Below are 19777 nucleotides of genomic sequence, written 5' to 3'. Positions count from 1 at the left end.
ACCTCCCTACCAAGTTTGGTGAACCTAGGTCAAACCGTTCTCAAGATTTTGAGCAGAAATGTTTTTTATATTGGGGGTTGCCGCGACCTTGACCTTTGACCTAGTGACCCCAAAAACAATAGGGATCCTCTACACCTCACGACCAACCTCCCTACCAAGTTTGGTGATCCTAGGTCATGCGGTTTTCCAGTTATCGATCGGAAACGAAGTGTGACGTACGGACGGACTGACGGACTACCGGACTGACGGACAGGGCAAAAACAATATGTCTCCCCCAGAGAGGGGGAGACATAAATATCCATAACCCTTTCTGTATTTAATAACTTAACGAAAAAAAAATAAGAAAAAACATACTTCACATCAATTGCAAAATGATGCACACCGCATCAACTAAGTTATCTTAGCACTTTATCCACGTAAATGCATATTAAATATTTGTTAAACACCTTAACATTCAATAAACTGTAATATTGAAAATTTCATAAAAATATCTTAATTTCATAAAACTTTCACAAAAATATCTCAATTTCATAAAACTTTCACAAAAAAATAAATTTGTTAATAACAAATGATACCATTTTTTTTCAAAAACAGTGCATCGAGCCGGGATCCCCGGTATTTGCAGGTAAGACCGAACCCACTACACCTTAGGGACAGATTATTGAAGATTTATGAAATATATAAAATATTTGTAATTTTGGGAGAGTTTGTAAGTTTGAAAGCAAAAGTGTTTACATTCACCGCATTTGTGAGAGTGACCCCCCTTGTTAAAATTAACTTACCGGAACATTTACTCTACTTTTACCGCATAACAAAAAAAAGTTACCGGAAGTAACAATAGCGACATTGATTTTGGACAAACACTATCGATTGTCGCCGACATAACATTGTCAGCGACGATTTATCGATTCTACTCGATAATCGTTTCATCACTAATTACCACAGACTTGGAGAAATTCAAGAGCTGTATTTGCTTTAAAAATTGACCCCGTCATATAAACGAGTCTAGACAAAACACCAGATTTCATGGGCAAAGTTAGGGGGTTGTCTTATACGCGGAAAAATAAGATAGGTTAGATAGTTGGGAATACATATCTTAAGTTTCAATACAATACATGATATATTTGCTGAGATTGACTTAAATGTGGTTCACCGCAAAACCTTAACCAGAATTTCTAAGTCGAATAATAAAGGGCAATTATTTGCATTAAATGCAAACTAGAGTTACCTGACTTTGTTAATTTAGTCTGTTGGATGGTTGAGTACCATTGTATCGAGTCTCAATGCAATACCTCAAGTAGTTGCTGAGATATTAACCTATGTGTGCTTGCACGCAAAACCTTAACAAGAATTTCTAAATCGAATAATAAAGGGCAATTATTTGCATTAAATGCAAAGTAGAGTTATCTTACTTTGTTAATTAAGTAGGTTGGATGGTTGAGTACCATTGTGTCAAGTCCCAATGCAATACCTCAAGTAGTTGCTGAGATATTAACCTATGTGTGCTTGCACGCAAAACCTTAACCAGAATTTCTAAATCGAATAATAAAGGGCAATTATTTGCATTAAATGCAAAGTAGAGTTATCTTACTTTGTTAATTAAGTAGGTTGGATGGTTGAGTACCATTGTGTCAAGTCTCAATGCAATATCTCAAGCAGTTGCTGAGATATTAACCTATGTGTGCTTGCATGCAAAACCTTAACCAGAATTTACAAGTCAAATTATAAAGGCCTATTATTTGCATTAAATGCAAACTAGAGTTATCTAACTTTGTTAATTAAGTAGATTGGATGGTTGAGTACCATTGTGTCAAGTCTCAATGCAATACCTCAAGTAGTTGCTGAGATATTAACCTATGTGTGCTTGCACGCAAAACCTTAACCAGAATTTACAAGTCAAATTATAAAGGCCTATTATTTGCATTAAATGCAAACTAGAGTTATCTAACTTTGTTAATTTAGTCTGTTGGATGGTTGAGTACCATTGTATCGAGTCTCAATGCAATACCTCAAGTAGTTGCTGAGATATTAACCTATGTTTGCTTGCACGCAAAACCTTAACAAGAATTTCTAAATCGAATAATAAAGGGCAATTATTTGCATTAAATGCAAAGTAGAGTTATCTTACTTTGTTAATTAAGTAGGTTGGATGGTTGAGTACCATTGTGTCAAGTCCCAATGCAATACCTCAAGTAGTTGCTGAGATATTAACCTATGTGTGCTTGCACGCAAAACCTTAACCAGAATTTCTAAATCAAATAATAAAGGGCAATTATTTGCATTAAATGCAAAGTAGAGTTATCTTACTTTGTTAATTAAGTAGGTTGGATGGTTGAGTACCATTGTGTCAAGTCTCAATGCAATATCTCAAGCAGTTGCTGAGATATTAACCTATGTGTGCTTGCACGCAAAACCTTAACCAGAATTTACAAGTCAAATTATAAAGGCCTATTATTTGCATTAAATGCAAACTAGAGTTATCTAACTTTGTTAATTAAGTAGATTGGATGGTTGAGTACCATTGTGTCAAGTCTCAATGCAATACCTCAAGTAGTTGCTGAGATATTAACCTATGTGTGCTTGCACGCAAAACCTTAACCAGAATTTACAAGTCAAATTATAAAGGCCTATTATTTGCATTAAATGCAAACTAGAGTTATCTAACTTTGTTAATTAAGTAGATTGGATGGTTGAGTACCATTGTGTCAAGTCTCAATGCAATACCTCAAGTAGTTGCTGAGATATTAACCTATGTGTGCTTGCACGCAAAACCTTAACCAGAATTTACAAGTCAAATTATAAAGGCCTATTATTTGCATTAAATGCAAACTAGAGTTATCTAACTTTGTTAATTAAGTAGATTGGATGGTTGAGTACCATTGTGTCAAGTCTCAATGCAATACCTCAAGTAGTTGCTGTGCTTGTGTGCTTGCAGCAAAACCTTAACCAAGGTGTGACCCCAACGCTTGGGTGAACAGTATAGCTCTCCTTATTCTTCAAATAGTCAAGGTAAAAATTGAGAAAAACAAGTATTTCGCTAAGAAAACGATAATTATATTTATAGGTGTTTCATATTGGCTCACTTATTTGTCCGAGGTTTAAGCTGTATTTGTCTGAGCCTTTCAAGGACAAATTATGAAATCAACTTATTATGTTATAAAGTATGTTACTGATGAACAATTATGTATGGAACAACATTTTGGTTAAAAATATTCTATTAATTTATCTTAAGTTAATATTGAAGTTGCATTTATCCCTTATTCACTCATGGTGTCTGCATTTCTGGACTTGACAGGTGATTTTGACATATATTGCATCTTTTTAGTGTTATTGCACATACTTATAAATAAAGCACTGTGCAGTGTAGGGGAAAATGTCTTTTCGTCTTTGTTTTGTAAATTGTTTCCAAATTTTTCACTTTCGTCATCCATTTTGTTGGAGTACAAAAAGATAGTAGTCGTCAAATCCACCAATAGGTTAAATACAACTGTAATAACAAACTGACAATGGTTTTGGTCTCTGATTTTGACATTTTTCAGCTGCACGCTATCTTTTATATTAAGGGTTTTTACTCGTTTTTTGTCTGCGTCCTATCTAAGCCAGCGTCCTATACATATGTATAATACGGTATGTTAAAACCACTTTTTAGCTCAAAATTTTCAAAAGTTGGATAAAAGGAAAAGAAAATGTCTACCTCTTAAAATAATTTCCAGTATATTCCTCATATTAGGCGAGTTTTGACAGACAATGACAAGGGTCCATTTCTCAAATCCTATATGTGGCGAGTTTTGTAGCCAATCAAAACAGCATAAACCCATATTGGCAGAGTTTGGTCGATATCGGCCGAGTTTTGGCATATCATCACCTTAGTGCAAGAACTCAATATCTACTTTTATTCTATATGCAGTTATTGCACTAAGGTGACGATATATTGTTGTCAATTGTCTGGTATTAGGTACCATGATTCACCCGTATCGTGTCAAATACGTAATAGTTGATTTATAAAAAGCTGTAACAAACCATGAGGGCAAAAGTGTCCTGGTCTGCAAGGAGTTGGTTGTTGATTGGTTGATTGTTCGCCACAGTGCCACCCTGGTGTGCATGCTCCAGTAATAGCTGTTTGTCCTTGCCCAGCGCAGTAAGATCCTTTAGGACATGGAAAACATGTATTCTGTTCCTGATACGGTTGAAACGTGCCAGCTGGGCACAGCCTTTGTATTCCTGTGAAAACCATAAGAAACAGCTTGGACACCAATGGACCTATATGAAACTCTATAGGATTAAAAGGGTCATAACTGAGGGGGAAAATTTATCAAATTGGAATTTCCGGTCGGATCATAGAAATGAGTTGATAATATCAGCATCCCCTCTTGTAAGTAAACCTTTCTAAAAGTTCAATTTAATTCAAGCTGATAGTCATAAACTGTGGGAAAAATCATTCAACCAAATGTCATTGACATTAGTTTAATAACGCATCTCCTCTTGTAAGTAAAGCTTCCCATAGAGTTTCATTGAATTCATGCCCATACTTGCTGAGATTATAGTTGTGGTTATAATATGCTAATCCCATCTTGTAAGTTAAGCTTCCAATAAAATTTCAATGAATTACATTTAAAAAAAAAACTAGAAATGTGTCCATAGGACACGGATGCCCCCACTTCGATTTTTTGTCACAGAAAATAAGCCATAATGATTATTCAGGATAATCTGAGGGCCCTAACTCCTAAATGATTAAAGCGATTTCCATGGCTATCGAACTTGATCAAGATATTATGGTCACAAACATGTGTTAAAAGTTTGGTGAGGATTGGACAAACAGTTTTCAAGAATTAGATCGAAAACAATCTTCGGGACGTATTTTTCAAGTCTTTTTTTGCAAATAAAGGGCCGTAACTCCTAAATGACAAAAGCAATTTCCATGGCTATCGAACTTGATCAAGATATTATGGTCACAATCATGTATGTAAAGTTTGGTGAGGATTGGACACATACTTTTCAAGAATTAGATTGGAAACATATATTTTTGAAGTATTTTTGGCAAAAAAGGGCCGTAACTCCTAAATGACTAAAGCGATTTCCATGACTATCGAACTTGATCAAGATATTATGGTCACAAACATGTGTTTAAAGTTTGGTGAGGATTGGACAAACGGTTTTCAAGAATTAGATCGGAAACAATCTTCGGGAATTTTTGGCAAAAAAGGGCCGTAACTCCTAAATGACTAAAGCGATTTCCATGACTATCGAACTTGATCAAGATATTATGGTCACAAACATGTGTTTAAAGTTTGGTGAGGATTGGACAAACGGTTTTCAAGAATTAGATCGGAAACAATCTTCGGGACGTACGTACGTACGTACGTACGTACGTACGGACAAGGGCAACCCTATATGCCGCCACTTTGTGGGGGCATAAAAAAAATACAGCCAAGTATGCTTCAATTAGTATGTTTTATTAATGCTTTCTGGTGATTTAAAGAAATAAAAGTATCAGTAAAATAAAATATTTCACAATATAAAACAAACTGGATAATTTTTACTGTTTTGATATTTTAGCCGGCTCTCACTTCAAAATCAAATGTATTACCATAGCTAGCACTGAGGTCTCCTGGGTCACATATTTAACTTTCATTTTCAATATGAAGCTGTTAAATGTTATACAATTTGGAAAGCTTTTCCGAAAAACTACAAATAACAGTAATTTTACTGTCTACAAAATTCTGTTTTGAATCCACTAGCCCATTCTGGGTACCAGATTGGAAATTTTACATGCCCGCCATCAGTTTCACTAGCTCTACCAAATTTCCAGAATATTTGGGCTGAAATATTGTAAAATCTAGAGATGTTTTTTCCATATTTGGGCTCTGTGACCTGGTTTTTGACCCCAGATGACCCATATTCGAATTTGAGCTAGAAATCATCGAAACAACCTTTCTGACAAATTTCCAGGATATTTGGGCTGAAAATGTGAATTCTAGAGTGTTAACAACGTTTTTCCATATGTGGGCTCCTTGACCTAGTTTTTGACCTCAGATGACCCATATTCAAACTTGAGCTAGAAATCAACAAAACAACCTTTCTTACAAATTTACAGGATATTTGGACTGATAAAGTAGCCTCTAGAGTGTTGACAAGATTTTTCTATTTTGGGGTCATGTGGCCTAGTTTTTCATCCCAGATGACCCATAATCGAACTCGCCTGAGTAGTTAATGGGAAAACATCCTGACCAAGTTTCATGACAATTGAGGCAAAAATGTGACCACTAGAGTGTTAACAAACTAAGTGTGGACGGAAAACGGCCGACAGATCAAGGACGACGGACATTCATCGATCCTAAAAGTTCACCCTCAGCCTACGGCTAAGGTGAGCTAAAGAAGCATTTTTAAATAGCACTGAAATTAAACGTTGTGCTATTTCACTAAATGTGCTCCATTGTCACCTCAATTCGATGCCTGAGTGCATTTGCAGTATGGTGTGAAAAACTATGACATGATAGAGTTTGAAATAAAAATTGATAAATAGGTGTAAAATTCCAAATCGGGACCATAATTTTAACTTTGGAATAGCATTTATTGATTATTTCAGACTAGCGATTTGGGATTAAAGATTAAAAATTTAGTTAAACAAAGAAGGAGTAAAATAGGGACCGATAAATAATTTCAAAATAGCAATAATTTCGGATAAATATAACGGTGTTCGGAATAGTGGTGTTCAACTGTATTAACTGTCTTGATTTATTGCAATTTTTATTTCAGCCTTTACAGGTCTTTTGAAAGAGAAAAGAAACTAATATTTAATAATTTTTTCATTCGCAGGAGTCTAGAAACCTTGTTCTTTAACTATAAAATTTCATATTTTGCAAGGCAAGTTTCCCAAAATGTCTAGGGTCTTTTCCCAAAAATGGGCAGAAAAAGCCCTGGTTTGAACAAAAAGAATTGTATGTAAATCAAGCTTTCGAGACCAACCTTGAAAACAGTAATTCCCGGGTTGGCATTGTTGTCCAGGTGGTCGATATTGTGTCCCCCCTTCATGGCAGTAGAAGCCCTTAGCACAAGCTGGTAAATGAAGCAGAAAAACATTTGAGCTGATGCACATCACTCAATTTCGGGCCTTCAGACATTATACATTTATTGCGTATTTGAATAAAATGACATTTCAGGAAGTAATACTGAAAAATTCATGATGATATCACTAAAACTGCCTAAGATACATGCTAAGAAGTGAGACCAGGCCCATATATATCACAAAAATCACAAGTTAAAACTCAATCTTAACTCATTTTACCACATGAAAGCATACTATGATTCAAAATCTTGTGGGGTTTTTTTACTTTTTGAAAACATACTTTCTCATAAAATGTGTTGATGAAAAGATTTTGACAATACGGGGTTAAAAATAGACTCGAGTAATTGTTTAAAAAAGAATTGTACTCTGAAGTACATTTTATGCTGTAGAAAATGTTTCCATTGAAATCTCTTGACCAGACATAAATCAACATATTTCATGATAGCCATAATACCTTTTCAAAGGCGTAAACTCGTATGTTATTTTTTAATAACTTTTGATGCCATGTGGTAAAATATGTTAGGAATTAGACTGAGATTTGACTTTTTTTGTGATATTGGGGCCTGGCGATGACGATGATAATGATGTTTTGAGCATTTTGAAGTCGAAATTTGATGTCAGGCACATGACGTCAATACGAAAGAACATTATTAAATTTACGTGCCACATGAACATAAAATATATCAATATTTCAAAAAGCTTATGATTTTAGATGTTTTCCATTCACAGAATCTTTAGGCCACTACTTTTATATAAATTGGTTTACAAAACCGGCAGGTTTAATTTTCCGAAAAGTACAAAAAAAATAAAATTGAATTTAACTTTTTTTCAAAATTATTTTCCCGATCGTATTGACTTTGGTGTGAAACAAAAAAAAACGAACAGATAAGAGTACGGATGCAGTAGATCTCGACAGGTTTGTTGTTCCGTAGCCGTATTCACCAATTTATATTGATAGCATGTGAGGCTGAGTGAGTCAACTGTTGGCAATGGCGGAATTGACGATAGCATTCGTATCATTCTTTGTATGAAATTATTTATTAAAATATGCAGGAGTTGTTAAAATAGCAATAAGCATTGACAAATGTAACAGCCGACACAAACAATAACTGTCACGTGATTGTTGTTTTTCCCCGCCAATTTAGGTCATGAAAATATTGTTGTTTATAGATAAGAAAAATAAAAGTGTCAGCGGCTGCCATCGAAAAAGTAGACACAAATATCTGTAAATTATGTGTAAGAAAAACATTTTATAACATTTTATGGTTAAATACCAAATAACAGTGCACTTAATGTGAGTGGTGAAATTGAAAGTAAAATTTCTACGTTTACACCGTTGACCTAGTTTCACAATTTAATCTCTGACCTAGTTTCACAATTTAATCTCAAGTTCGGTCGGTGGTGTTTATGGATCTTAAATCACAGAATGGTTTGAAATACTTGTCATTGAGACAATGTAAAGCTTGTGTTTATTCTAGATTACATGTTTATTCATGTTTGGGTTAATAGTAGAGTAAAAACAATGAGAGTCGAACACATGTGTCAATGACATTTACTGATGCCGGGAGTTGTAACTGTGCAAAACATTTAGATAAAACAACACAGAGAACTATTTTGAATAAGTCCATTTCAATTTGTAATGAACTTGATATTTCACAATAAATGAGATTTGTTGTTGTAACCAAGGAATACTCTTTAAAATGAAAAATAAATAAACATAGAGTATAGATGCCCTGTGAACGCATACACAAAATGACGGAGTTGGGAGAAAATGAAAATATCCGATACATAATTATGGATTTCTCTGTCATTTTATGCACTAGTCAATTGTAACCACGGTTCCCCCAGGTCTGGGGGTATACCGGGGATAGCCGGGGAAATGGGCCGTGTTTTTACCTTCCAGGTGGCCCAGCAGTGCCGGGTGATTGTGGTGGTTTTGTCTTTGAAAAAAACAACGGGGAATGGGCCTAACCTAGGGTCCCTGGAGTTTGGGGGAATTTGGCGGGGATTTTACCATCTGTTCGTCCCCGATTTCACCCGGGGTTGGCTGGACAGAAAGTCAAAGGCCCCGCTATTCCCCGCACCTGGGGGAGCTGTGGTTACAATTGACTAGTGCATTACTATTATTGGTACTTAAAGTTAAGTCACATGCTAGATTTATTATTTTGCTATGTGATTTTTATGTACTGATGTGGTAATTTGCTGCAAGATTTGAATTTGAAATGGATTTGGTGAACATTCCATGGTAAATATCCCGGTCCGAAAATATCCAGACTTAGCATGGATTGGGTTACACACAACTAGGCCTGAATATATTCGGACCCTGCATGGTAAGGGTTAAAACTCAAATCTAAGTCTAGTTTGGTTTTTAGTTTTTCAGGAATTGTTTTCACAATATTAAAGCTCACCCGTCTTCATAAAAGTTACTTCCTTGTTTACAAAATTGGTAATTATTTCACTTTATTGACATTTTCCAATATTGAAATAACTGAAACAATGTTTAGAAAATGTAATGTATTGTTTTAATACAGTGCAATTTTTGTGTATTTTAATGCGTAAAATGCACCTTCTCTTTGTTTTGTTTTTAAATTTAATATTGGTCAGTTTTTAAGTGTTCTGCATTCACTTTTGCTTTAACATACTCTTAAAGCTAAACAAATGTCTTGCTGAGTGACATTCAATGTATCTTTGATAAAAAGTGTAGTTTATACATGTAGTATTGTCAATTTCATTGATGTTTTATATGCACAATATGTAAGATTTAAACTGTGTGTTTAATTAGAACTAAATTGAAACTATGCGTGTATTAAAACATGTATTAATAGCAGTTTAAGAATTTAAAATGTCAAATAAATGATATAAATTTTCAATATTGTTATGTTGTTCTCTGATTTTCACCCTTTAAGAGTATGTTTTGTGACATTTTTCCTCTTTTTTTTTTCTTTTTTTTTTTTTCGACCTCCCAGTGGACATTTTTTCCAAAAATTCTTGTAAACCAAAAAATAAAAAAGGAGTGGCCTTATTGAATATAATAATAAATAAAGGACAATTTAATGATTAATTTTTGTTATATTATGCATTAGGCGATTTTTTACAAAGACTATAAATGCAGTCAAAACTAGAGATTGCTTTTTTGAAAAAGCGCTTGTCTCCCCTATTGTGTGGTCGTAGCATGAGAAAAAATAAATGATGGTCATGAAATTTGTAGTTTTGGACTAGAGACGAACAAACAGTGAAGTTTGGTTTATTCACCCATATTAAATAGTGAAGAGAAATGTGTTGTTGATTAATCTTGGAAAAAGTAACGAAGTTTGCAAAATGTATGAAGTTCCTGGGCACATTAGCACTATTTAATTATTGATCGGAAACAATTTTTAAGTTCAAGGTCATCATGACCTTGACCTTTGACCTACTGATGTAAACATTAATACGGATCATCTACATGACCAACTTGCATACCAAGTATTAAGTTCTTGGGTGCAAGCATTCTTGAGTTACTGAGCAGTAACTGTTTCTTCACCACAAGGTCACAGTGACCTTGACCTTTGACCTTCTGATCTCAAAATCAATAGGATTCATCAACTAGTCATGACCAACTAGCATACCAAGTATTAAGTTCCTGGTTACAAGCAATCTTTAGTTATTGAGCAAAAACTATTTTTAAGCTTAAGGTCATCGCCAACATATCGTTTTTTACCTGAAGGTAACCTTGACCCGTGACCTTTTGTGACCTTTTAACAATTAAATTTAACAGGTCAGTTATAAATCTCATACATAATTGTGTTGAATAGGCATAGTCGGATACCCCTGAAACAGTGCTAGGTTTTTTGTGTACAGTGGGCAAATTGGCTAGGAAAATCACGTGAATAATTAATGAGGCAGTTTCTTTGGTTCCGCAAAGAACCAGATGGTCCACCTTCTCAGAACAACAATATTTGGCAGTAGTCAAGACCACATGGCTACGGAGGCTAACTCACTCGATCACGGACATTGTATAGTTATTGAACAATATTTGATTCATTGGAAAAAGAGTTGCCTCTCCTGCCTTGTGTATATTCATTAAAACGAGATTTTGTCAGTCAATTGTCCCAGGGTATGTTTGAAGTGTAACACTGAAGAAAGTACCAATATTAGGTTGCCAACGATGGCAGGTCAAAAGCCAAGACACATTTCCAATCACACTAATAAAAGACAATTGTTCATCGTGTTGTTACTCAGTTCAAATCAAACCATGGGGTAATATAAACTTGAAATACTCACTTATCATGTGAGATACCCAATTTTTTTTCAATAGTGTGGAGTTATACTCAATATACATTGGAAAACCTTACACTCAAAAATTAAATTTTACATTTTAATTTCAAGAGGATGTAACTCACATCCCCTCACTTGAATAATGAATTATATCGGGATTTTTTCTTTAGTAAGATTGATATTAAAAAAAACAAAACGGTCATACATTTGGCAATTAATTTTCCCATATGTGACCTTTAAAACCATATATATAGACATAATCTGAATCCCCAACTACTGACTGGTTAGTAGTTGAACATTCGCGAATGAACGACTGGAAATGGACGAATATCCGACTGGCGAATATACGAATAAAAGTAAATTAAAACAGTGTTTGTCGCAAAGATACATATGTGTACATGCATAAATTTCCCATATGTAACCTTTAAAACCATATATATAGACATAATCTGAATCCCCAACTACTGACTGGTTAGTAGTTGAACATTCGCGAATAATGGACTGGAAATGGACGAATATCCGACGGGCGAATATACGAATAAAAGTAAATTAAAACAGTGTTTGTCACAAAGATACATATGTGTACATGCATCAAGAAACATTTGGCAATTAATTTTCCCATATATGTGACCTTTAAAACCATATATATAGACATAATCTGAATCCCCAACTACTGACTGGTTTGCAGTTGAACATTCGCTAAAAATCAACTGGAAATGGTCGAATATCCGACTGGCGACTTGAAATAGTCGAGAAGCTTAATATCAACATCAACATCTAACTCTGATTTTTCGAATCCCCAACTGGCAACTAGCAGGTAGTTGAATATTCGAATCCCCAACTGGCAACTGGTAAGTAGTTGAATATTCGAATCCCCAACTGGCAACTGGTAAGTAGTTGAATATTCGAATCCCCAACTGGCAACTGGTAAGTAGTTGAATATTCGAATCCCCAACTGGCAACTGGTAAGTAGTTGAATATTCGAATCCCCAACTACCAACTACCTTCCAACTTTACCGTCATCATAAATCAAAGAAACATACTTTGCTTTCGTATTTAATATTGCATGGTTTACAACAATCTTGCTGTTTTCATGATCCATAAAAAATCGTAACTGAAAACAATTGGTGGCTAAATTCTGATTTGACAATTTTCACTGCATACAATCTATGGTATCTACAGTTTTAAAATATATTTTTTCTCATATTTTTTTGCATGCGTCCATTCTATGCTTAAGCCTCCTTAAATTACACAGTAAAGTACGGTATAAATTAAAGTTTCATTGAATTAAAAGCTGGTAGTTGTTGAATGAGCCAAAAATAAATGGACCTTAAAAGTGCGATTTAGTGCCATCTACTTATAATCGTTTCATTAAGGTAGAAATACTGGGTTTTTTTATCGTTTTGAATTGAACTTGATAATCTCCATAAGAACCACTGCTTTTGACATTTTTTCATCCTTTTTGATATACTGTGAAATCATTAATGTTCGTGGGCATGAAATTTCGTGGTTTGCCGAAAAGAAACAATTTCGTGGGTACTTGAATTCGTGGATTTTCATTATTGAAAAAAAAACATTCGAAGATGCGATCGTCCTAGATCGTCTGCATAATATCCACGCGCTGGCCCGTTATTTCCGTCTTCTACGTCACTCGGTTTATGACACTCACTTAATATAATGTGGTACGACATGCCAATTAGTGCATATACCCATGTCACTTATCGATTTAATTGGGAATAAAGGTAATAAAAGAAGATGTACCCTGATCATAAATACAGATAGGGGAAGCCATTGAATGCCAATTAAGAATTTTGCAAACTGTGAAAACACCGAAAAGGTGCGTATATTGTCACGTTCGGTGCTTAGCAACCTTCAATGTACTAGTAATCGATTAATTATTTCATTAAATAAAAAAATCGAGTATGGACACTCATCACGGACATCTTGTAAACTTGGAGATTTTCATTAACAGCACACGTTTAACCACGTGCTTATAACTGTCATTTGCTGCATAAAACACATTTAATTGATTTGGTTCATTATTTGTTAAAGGCAGTTATAATATATTAACAGAATAATGATCGTAAGTTATACAGTGAGACAGGTTTTAACACTGTATACTGCGACCTCTGTTAAGAATATACTAGAGTATGTACGTAACAAGGCAATTGAAAAAGTGAATAAAGGGTTTATATTTCGTGGGATTTTGAATTCGTGGATCACCCAACCCACGAAAACCACGAACATTAATGCCCCACGAACATTAATGATTTCACAGTATTAAAACAATTGTTTTTATTGTGGTAAATCTTGTATGGGAGTAAGAGTGCATCTTTAAGCTTCCCAGTTGTTTATTTTACCTCAAGCTGTTAGCTGCTGAGAAATAACCAGGACATATATGACTTATATAACACTATACAGCTATTACTATTACTTATAATTACCATTACAATAACTCTATGAAAAAAAAATACTCAAGCCATTTGGTTTGACGGAATGACACACACATGCACGTAGCAGCTACTATGAACTCCACGTAAAAAAGTTGACCAATCAAGCAGTAAAAAAATAGTTCATTCTAAACAAACAATTACATTTTGATGTCTAACCCTATGAAACACAAAGAGTCCCTTAAATACGATACTTACGGACGCACTTTCGTTGAAAATGTCTACCATTGAATGTCCCGTTCTGGCAAGGCAAACAGTGGGTAGATCGCGCATGGGAGTATGTACCAGGTGGGCAGTGATGCGCTCGATCAGAACCTTTACAATTTAGACAGCATGCAATATCAAAATATTATGCAATGTTTTTTATATAATGCACTACAGTAAATGAAAAAAATCATAATTATAATGGCATATATGAACAAGAGCACCGCGAAACGGAGCATTATACGCCCGAAGAAAATTCGGCTTGAGGTCCTTTTAATGTAGTGATGATTTGTATAAAGTTATTTGAAAATCGCTTTATTAGTTACCAAGTTATGGCCCGGACACGGAATTGCTAACAGACGAGTAACAAAGATGTGGCCCGGACACAGAATTGCTAACGCCCCCCCCATGGTGATTCTAGTCTTTGAGGTATGGACCTGGAAATTGCGCGCGACACATCCTTTTAATGTAGTGATGATTTGTATAAAGTTATTTGAAAATAGCTTTATTAGTTACCAAGTAATGGCCCGGACATGGAATTGCTAATGGACGAGTTACAAAGATGTGGTCCGGACACAGAATTGCTAACACCCCCATGGTGATTCTAGTCTTTGAGTTATGGCCTGGACATGGAATTGCTAACGTCCCCCCCAATGGTGATTCTAGACTTTGAGGTATGGACCTGGAAATTGCATGTGACACATCCTTTTAATGTAGTGATGATTTGTATAAAGTTATTTGAAAATCACTTTATTAGTAACAAAGATGTGGCCCGGACACAGAATTGCTAACGCCCCCCCCCCATGGTGATTCTAGTGTTTGAGGTATGGACCTGGAAATTGCGCGTGACACATCCTTTTAATGTAATGATGCTTTGTATAAAGTTATTTGAAAATGAATTTATTAGTGACAAAGTTGTGGCCCAGACACGGATTTGCTAACGCACCCCCATGGTGATTCTAGTCTTTGAGGTATGGACCTGGAAATTGCGTGCGACACATCCTTTTAATGTAGTGATGATTTGTATAAAGTTATTTAAAATGACTTTATTAGTGACCAAGTTGTGGCCCGGACACGGATTTGCTAACGCACCCCTATGGTGATTCTAGTCTTTTAGGTATGGACCTGGAAATTGCGCGCGACACATCCTTTTAATGTAGTGATGATTTGTATAAAGTTATTTGAAAATCGCTTTATTAGTTACCAAGTTATGGCCCGGACACGGAATTGCTAACGGACGAGTAACAAAGATGTGGCCCGGAAACAGAATTGCTAACGCCCCCCCATGGTGATTCTAGTCTTTGAGGTATGGACCTGGAAATTGTGCGCGGCACATCCTTTTAATGTAGTGATGATTTGTATAAAGTTATTTGAAAATCGCTTTATTGGTTACCAAGTTATGGCCCGGACATGGAATTGCTAACGGATGAGTAACAAAGATGTGGCCCGGACACAGAATTGCTAACGCCCCCCATTGGTGATTCTAGTCTTTGAGTTATGGCCTGGACATGGAATTGCTAACGTCCCCCCCCCATGGTGATTCTAGACTTTGAGGTATGGACCTGGGAATTGCATGTGACACATCCTTTTAATGTAGTGATGATTTGTATAAAGTTATTTGAAAATCACTTTATTAGTGACCAAGTTGTGGCCCGCACATAGAATTGCTAACGCCCCCCCCCATGGTGATTCTAGTGTTTGAGGTATGGACCTGGAAATTGCGCACGACACATCCTTTTAATGTTATGATGCTTTGTATAAAGTTATTTGAAAATGACTTTATTAGTGACAAAGTTGTATTGCCCCCCACGGTGATTCTAGTCTTTGAGGTATGGACCTGGAAATTGCGCGCGACACATCCTTTTAATTTAGTGATGATTTGTATAAAGTTATTTGAATATCGCTTTATTAGTTACCAAGTTATGGCCCGGAAACAGAATTGCTAACGCCCCCCCATGGTGATTCTAGTCTTTGAGGTATGGACCTGGAAATTGCGCGCGACACATCCTTTTAATGTTATGATGCTTTGTATAAAGTTATTTGAAAATGACTTTATTAGTGACAAAGTTGTAATGCCCCCCACGGTGATTCTAGTCTTTGAGGTGTGGACCTGGAAATTGCGCGCGACACATCCTTTTAATGTAATGATGCCTTGTATAAAGTTATTTGAAAATGACTTTATTAGTGACAAAGTTGCGGCCCGGACACGGAATTGCTAACGCACCCCCATGGTGATTCTAGTCTTTGAGGTATGGACCTGGAAATTGCGCGTGACACATCCTTTTAATGTAGTGATGATTTGTATAAAGTTATTTGAAAATCGCTTTATTAGTTACCAAGTTATGGCCCGGACACGGAATTGCTAACGGACTGACAGACGATGGAGGCCATAACATAATACGACCTTTCGGGCGTATGAAAATGTAATATTCTATAGTAAATATTCTGAATTATTAACAATAAATATTTCATGATTTGAATAAAAATAAGCATGCTGGCAAGCCTTTGAAAATGAGAATTTCATTAATATTCAAATCACGACCTTGAAAAAAAGCAATCCTAACTAGCCCTTAACCCAAGCAACCATCACACAAAGTTTAATCACTATTCATCATTCCTTTATAATATGCCATGAGATTATCCGCCATCTGAGGTGGAAACAATATTCTTGCATACTGGTGTTTCCAGTCATGTGACCAGTGCTGGAAAAACCAGCTTACAACCCCCATGTAAGATGAGTCACCCGCAACAATGCACCACTTCTTATTTCTCATATTGTATTGTTTATGAAAAGTATATAATGCCATTTCAATAAAGCGCAATCAAATAATCAGTATTCAAGACTTTTAATTAAAATCGAAAAATAATAATAATAAAAACGTGACTTTTAAAGGAACTATTTGCTGTCAATAGTGTTTTAAAATTACTGCGCATTATGATGTCAGAAAAGAACCTCGCACAGGCTTTTTCATGAATTGTTTTCTACGTCAATTTTTCCACAAATTGATAATATGCAAGAAAAAATATTAATCATGTTTTTCCGGAAAAATCCGACCCTTGGGCACACTGCTTGGCCGATAACTTTTCTTACCGGTTTACACACATGCCCTCTGGTCAGATTTTTCTATCCGTACCTGAAACACAGGATAGATACTTATAATCATTTTGGCATGAAATTTTTAGCTATAGTTAATGATCATCAGTGCAGTTATTTTAGTACAGTCACGCAAAGTGTGAATGTAAATACGTTGTACCATTTGTAAATTTGTAAACTCTAAGGATGTCTAAAAACTGCTGTTTCTTAGATCAGTAAAGAAATAAAATACTAAGATAAAGTATTCTTTTTATTGTTTTGGTAATAAACAAAATATATCTATACATATATATATTTGGGTTCATTTTTTTTATAATTACAATAGACGCTGTTATTTGCAATATCATTTTCATAAAACAGACAACTTAGCAGAACTGCAAGACTTTAGGTCATTTTAATTAGTGATGTTCAGATGATTGATTCAAAAATTGATTGGTTGGATCTGTTAATATTGGCGACAATCAATTGTATTTGGTTATAGTCGATCATCAATTCAACCGGCAAGTTGTTTTTCTTCTTTTCTCTCGTTATTTGCATTCAGTTTAAATTTCCACCATTTTGTACAAGAATAAAACTACAATTATGGTATTGTCAAAAACCGTTTGTAATAATCCTTTATCGATAACTTGAGTGGAACCAATTATCGATTGTCAAACTGGAACCGATTCCGTAGACTAATTCTAATTATCTTGCATATGTTATGATGGAGAAAAAGGTACAGACTAGCAAAAGTAGGGACCTTTGACGGCAAATTCCGTGCATCACCACATCCCCTCGGTAAGTCCTCTTTAGGCTCTTGTTCATCCAGATAGGACAACAAGGAAATCCTATTGTTTTTAAGGGACATGAAAAATATATCTGCCACCCAAAGTGAAAGACATGAAAAGCAGCATGTCACAAAGAATCCTGTCAGACTAATCATATCAAACTCAAAGCCAAACATTTTGATGATCAGTAAGAATTTTGCACGGAATTTTAAAATTTGTTTGCTTGGGTGAAGATTATGTCAGAGAGCGTTGGCTCAAACATTCTTAATGAATCTTTTTCTACCAAAGGGTCAAGTTCTCTGTTCAAAACTTTGTCACAAAATTTTGAGATCAAAGAAACAATTGTCATAAATATCAACAATAATCTTGCATCCGGTGTCCTTGACTCATTTAGAAATGGCATTTCTGATGATAATTACACTGAAAGTTCTGTTGAAAGTGTTTCATAGAAACACCTTATGCACCAGTCAATTGTAACCACAGTCCCCCCCTGGTCCGGGTGTTATACCGGGGATAGCAGGGGAAATGGGCCATGTTTTTACCTTCCAGGTGGCCCCACAGTTCCGAGTGCATGCGTTGGTTTTGTTTTCATGACAAAATAGCAGTGAATGGGCCTTACCTAGGATGTCCCAGGGGGCGGGGGCATTTGGCGGGGATTTTACCAGCAGTCTGTCACTGTAGGATGAGGATTTTACCTGGTATTGGTTTGAACGAAAGTCAAAGTCCCCGCTATTCCCCGGACCTGGGGGGAACCGTGGTTACAATTGGCTGGTGCATTATGCCAAACAAGAGTAAACCAAGGAACTTTACGTGACCCAATCTAATGACTCACAAAGCATAATCTTTTAAATGTCTTTGAGAAAGCCACCACAAACTTGGTAAAGCTGATGGACAAAGTGGGCAAGAAGTCAGAACAAGACCAAAAACCATATCAATTAGCTTCAAACCACGGAATATGCAACAAGCCTGAATTCGTAGAATTGATATCCGCAAGCTATTCAGGTAAAAGAGATGAAATGGTTGTTGCAATGGTTATAACACAATCACTGTTGGGGAATGGACACCGGATATAGCTCAAAAAGTGATAAATCGATAAGCGTTTGATTTTGACACATGGAAAGTTTTCTATCATTTTTTGTATTTAATGGTTATATATTTATCAAAATCAAAGAGTTTCATACAACTTGACCCTGTGCAATAAACGACTATGATGGAAATGAGTCTCCTCTTTTGTTTAATAGCCCAATTCTGCCGAGAGTTGCATGATCGCTCACAAATGTTCATTCATGTGGTACGATTTCAAACATTAATCAACAAATTGAAAATAAAAATAAAAACATTATCTAGTAATGCATAAGATATCAATATGATATGTTTTGTTGTTACGGAGATATTCATACCTTTTGATGCTCTGGCGGTGTACCGGGGATAGATGAAGCAAATAAATAACTGCACAGGGGATAGCTTTTAAGTGGACTGAGGATAGTAACGATGTATTTAGAATAACGAGACTGTGGTAATGTGATGGCATTTACCTATATGCGAGCTTGAGGAAAATTGTTCGATGTTGTCCATGTCGAGGGATGAGAGCAAAAAAAAATGTTGCTGTTTTTTGTATCTGTAGGCACTTAAAACTGATTCATTAATATATTATCTGATTTATTGAGGAACACAAAACATATGGCCCTAGAATTTATGTGGTGTTTGCTATTCATATTATATAGTATTGCATTGTAAATCAAGTAGGTACGTTTTTGCACACAGAAAGTAATCAGTAGGTAATGAGATATTGTGATCAAATTAGGAACACGTGAAGCTTTTTTCTAAGCTTGGGTCGATGTTGCTATTAATTAGAACAGAATAATGGTCTCTACTTGTTCACTTCAGTGAGAAAGTATGTATTGTGACCAACCCTGATATTTAAGCAGCTTGCATAAATACG

General features: G+C 35.5%; 1 protein-coding gene across 1 annotated transcript in view; it reads right to left on the bottom strand.

Annotated features, from left to right (window-relative positions):
* LOC128235813 (multiple epidermal growth factor-like domains protein 11) overlaps positions 1–19777 on the bottom strand; it is a 156077-nt gene that overhangs the window by 71314 nt on the left and 64986 nt on the right. Inside the window, exons 5-7 of the mRNA XM_052950606.1 lie at positions 13969–14085; positions 6967–7056; positions 4021–4221 (exon numbers count right to left, since the gene is read on the bottom strand). Coding sequence (XP_052806566.1) covers positions 4021–4221; positions 6967–7056; positions 13969–14085 — 408 coding nt within the window. The remainder of the gene's footprint in view (positions 1–4020; positions 4222–6966; positions 7057–13968; positions 14086–19777) is intronic.

The sequence above is a fragment of the Mya arenaria genome, chromosome 5, assembly GCF_026914265.1.
Source record: "Mya arenaria isolate MELC-2E11 chromosome 5, ASM2691426v1".
Taxonomy (NCBI): Eukaryota; Metazoa; Mollusca; class Bivalvia; order Myida; family Myidae; genus Mya; species Mya arenaria.
This window is presented reverse-complemented; position numbering and strand designations above follow the sequence as displayed.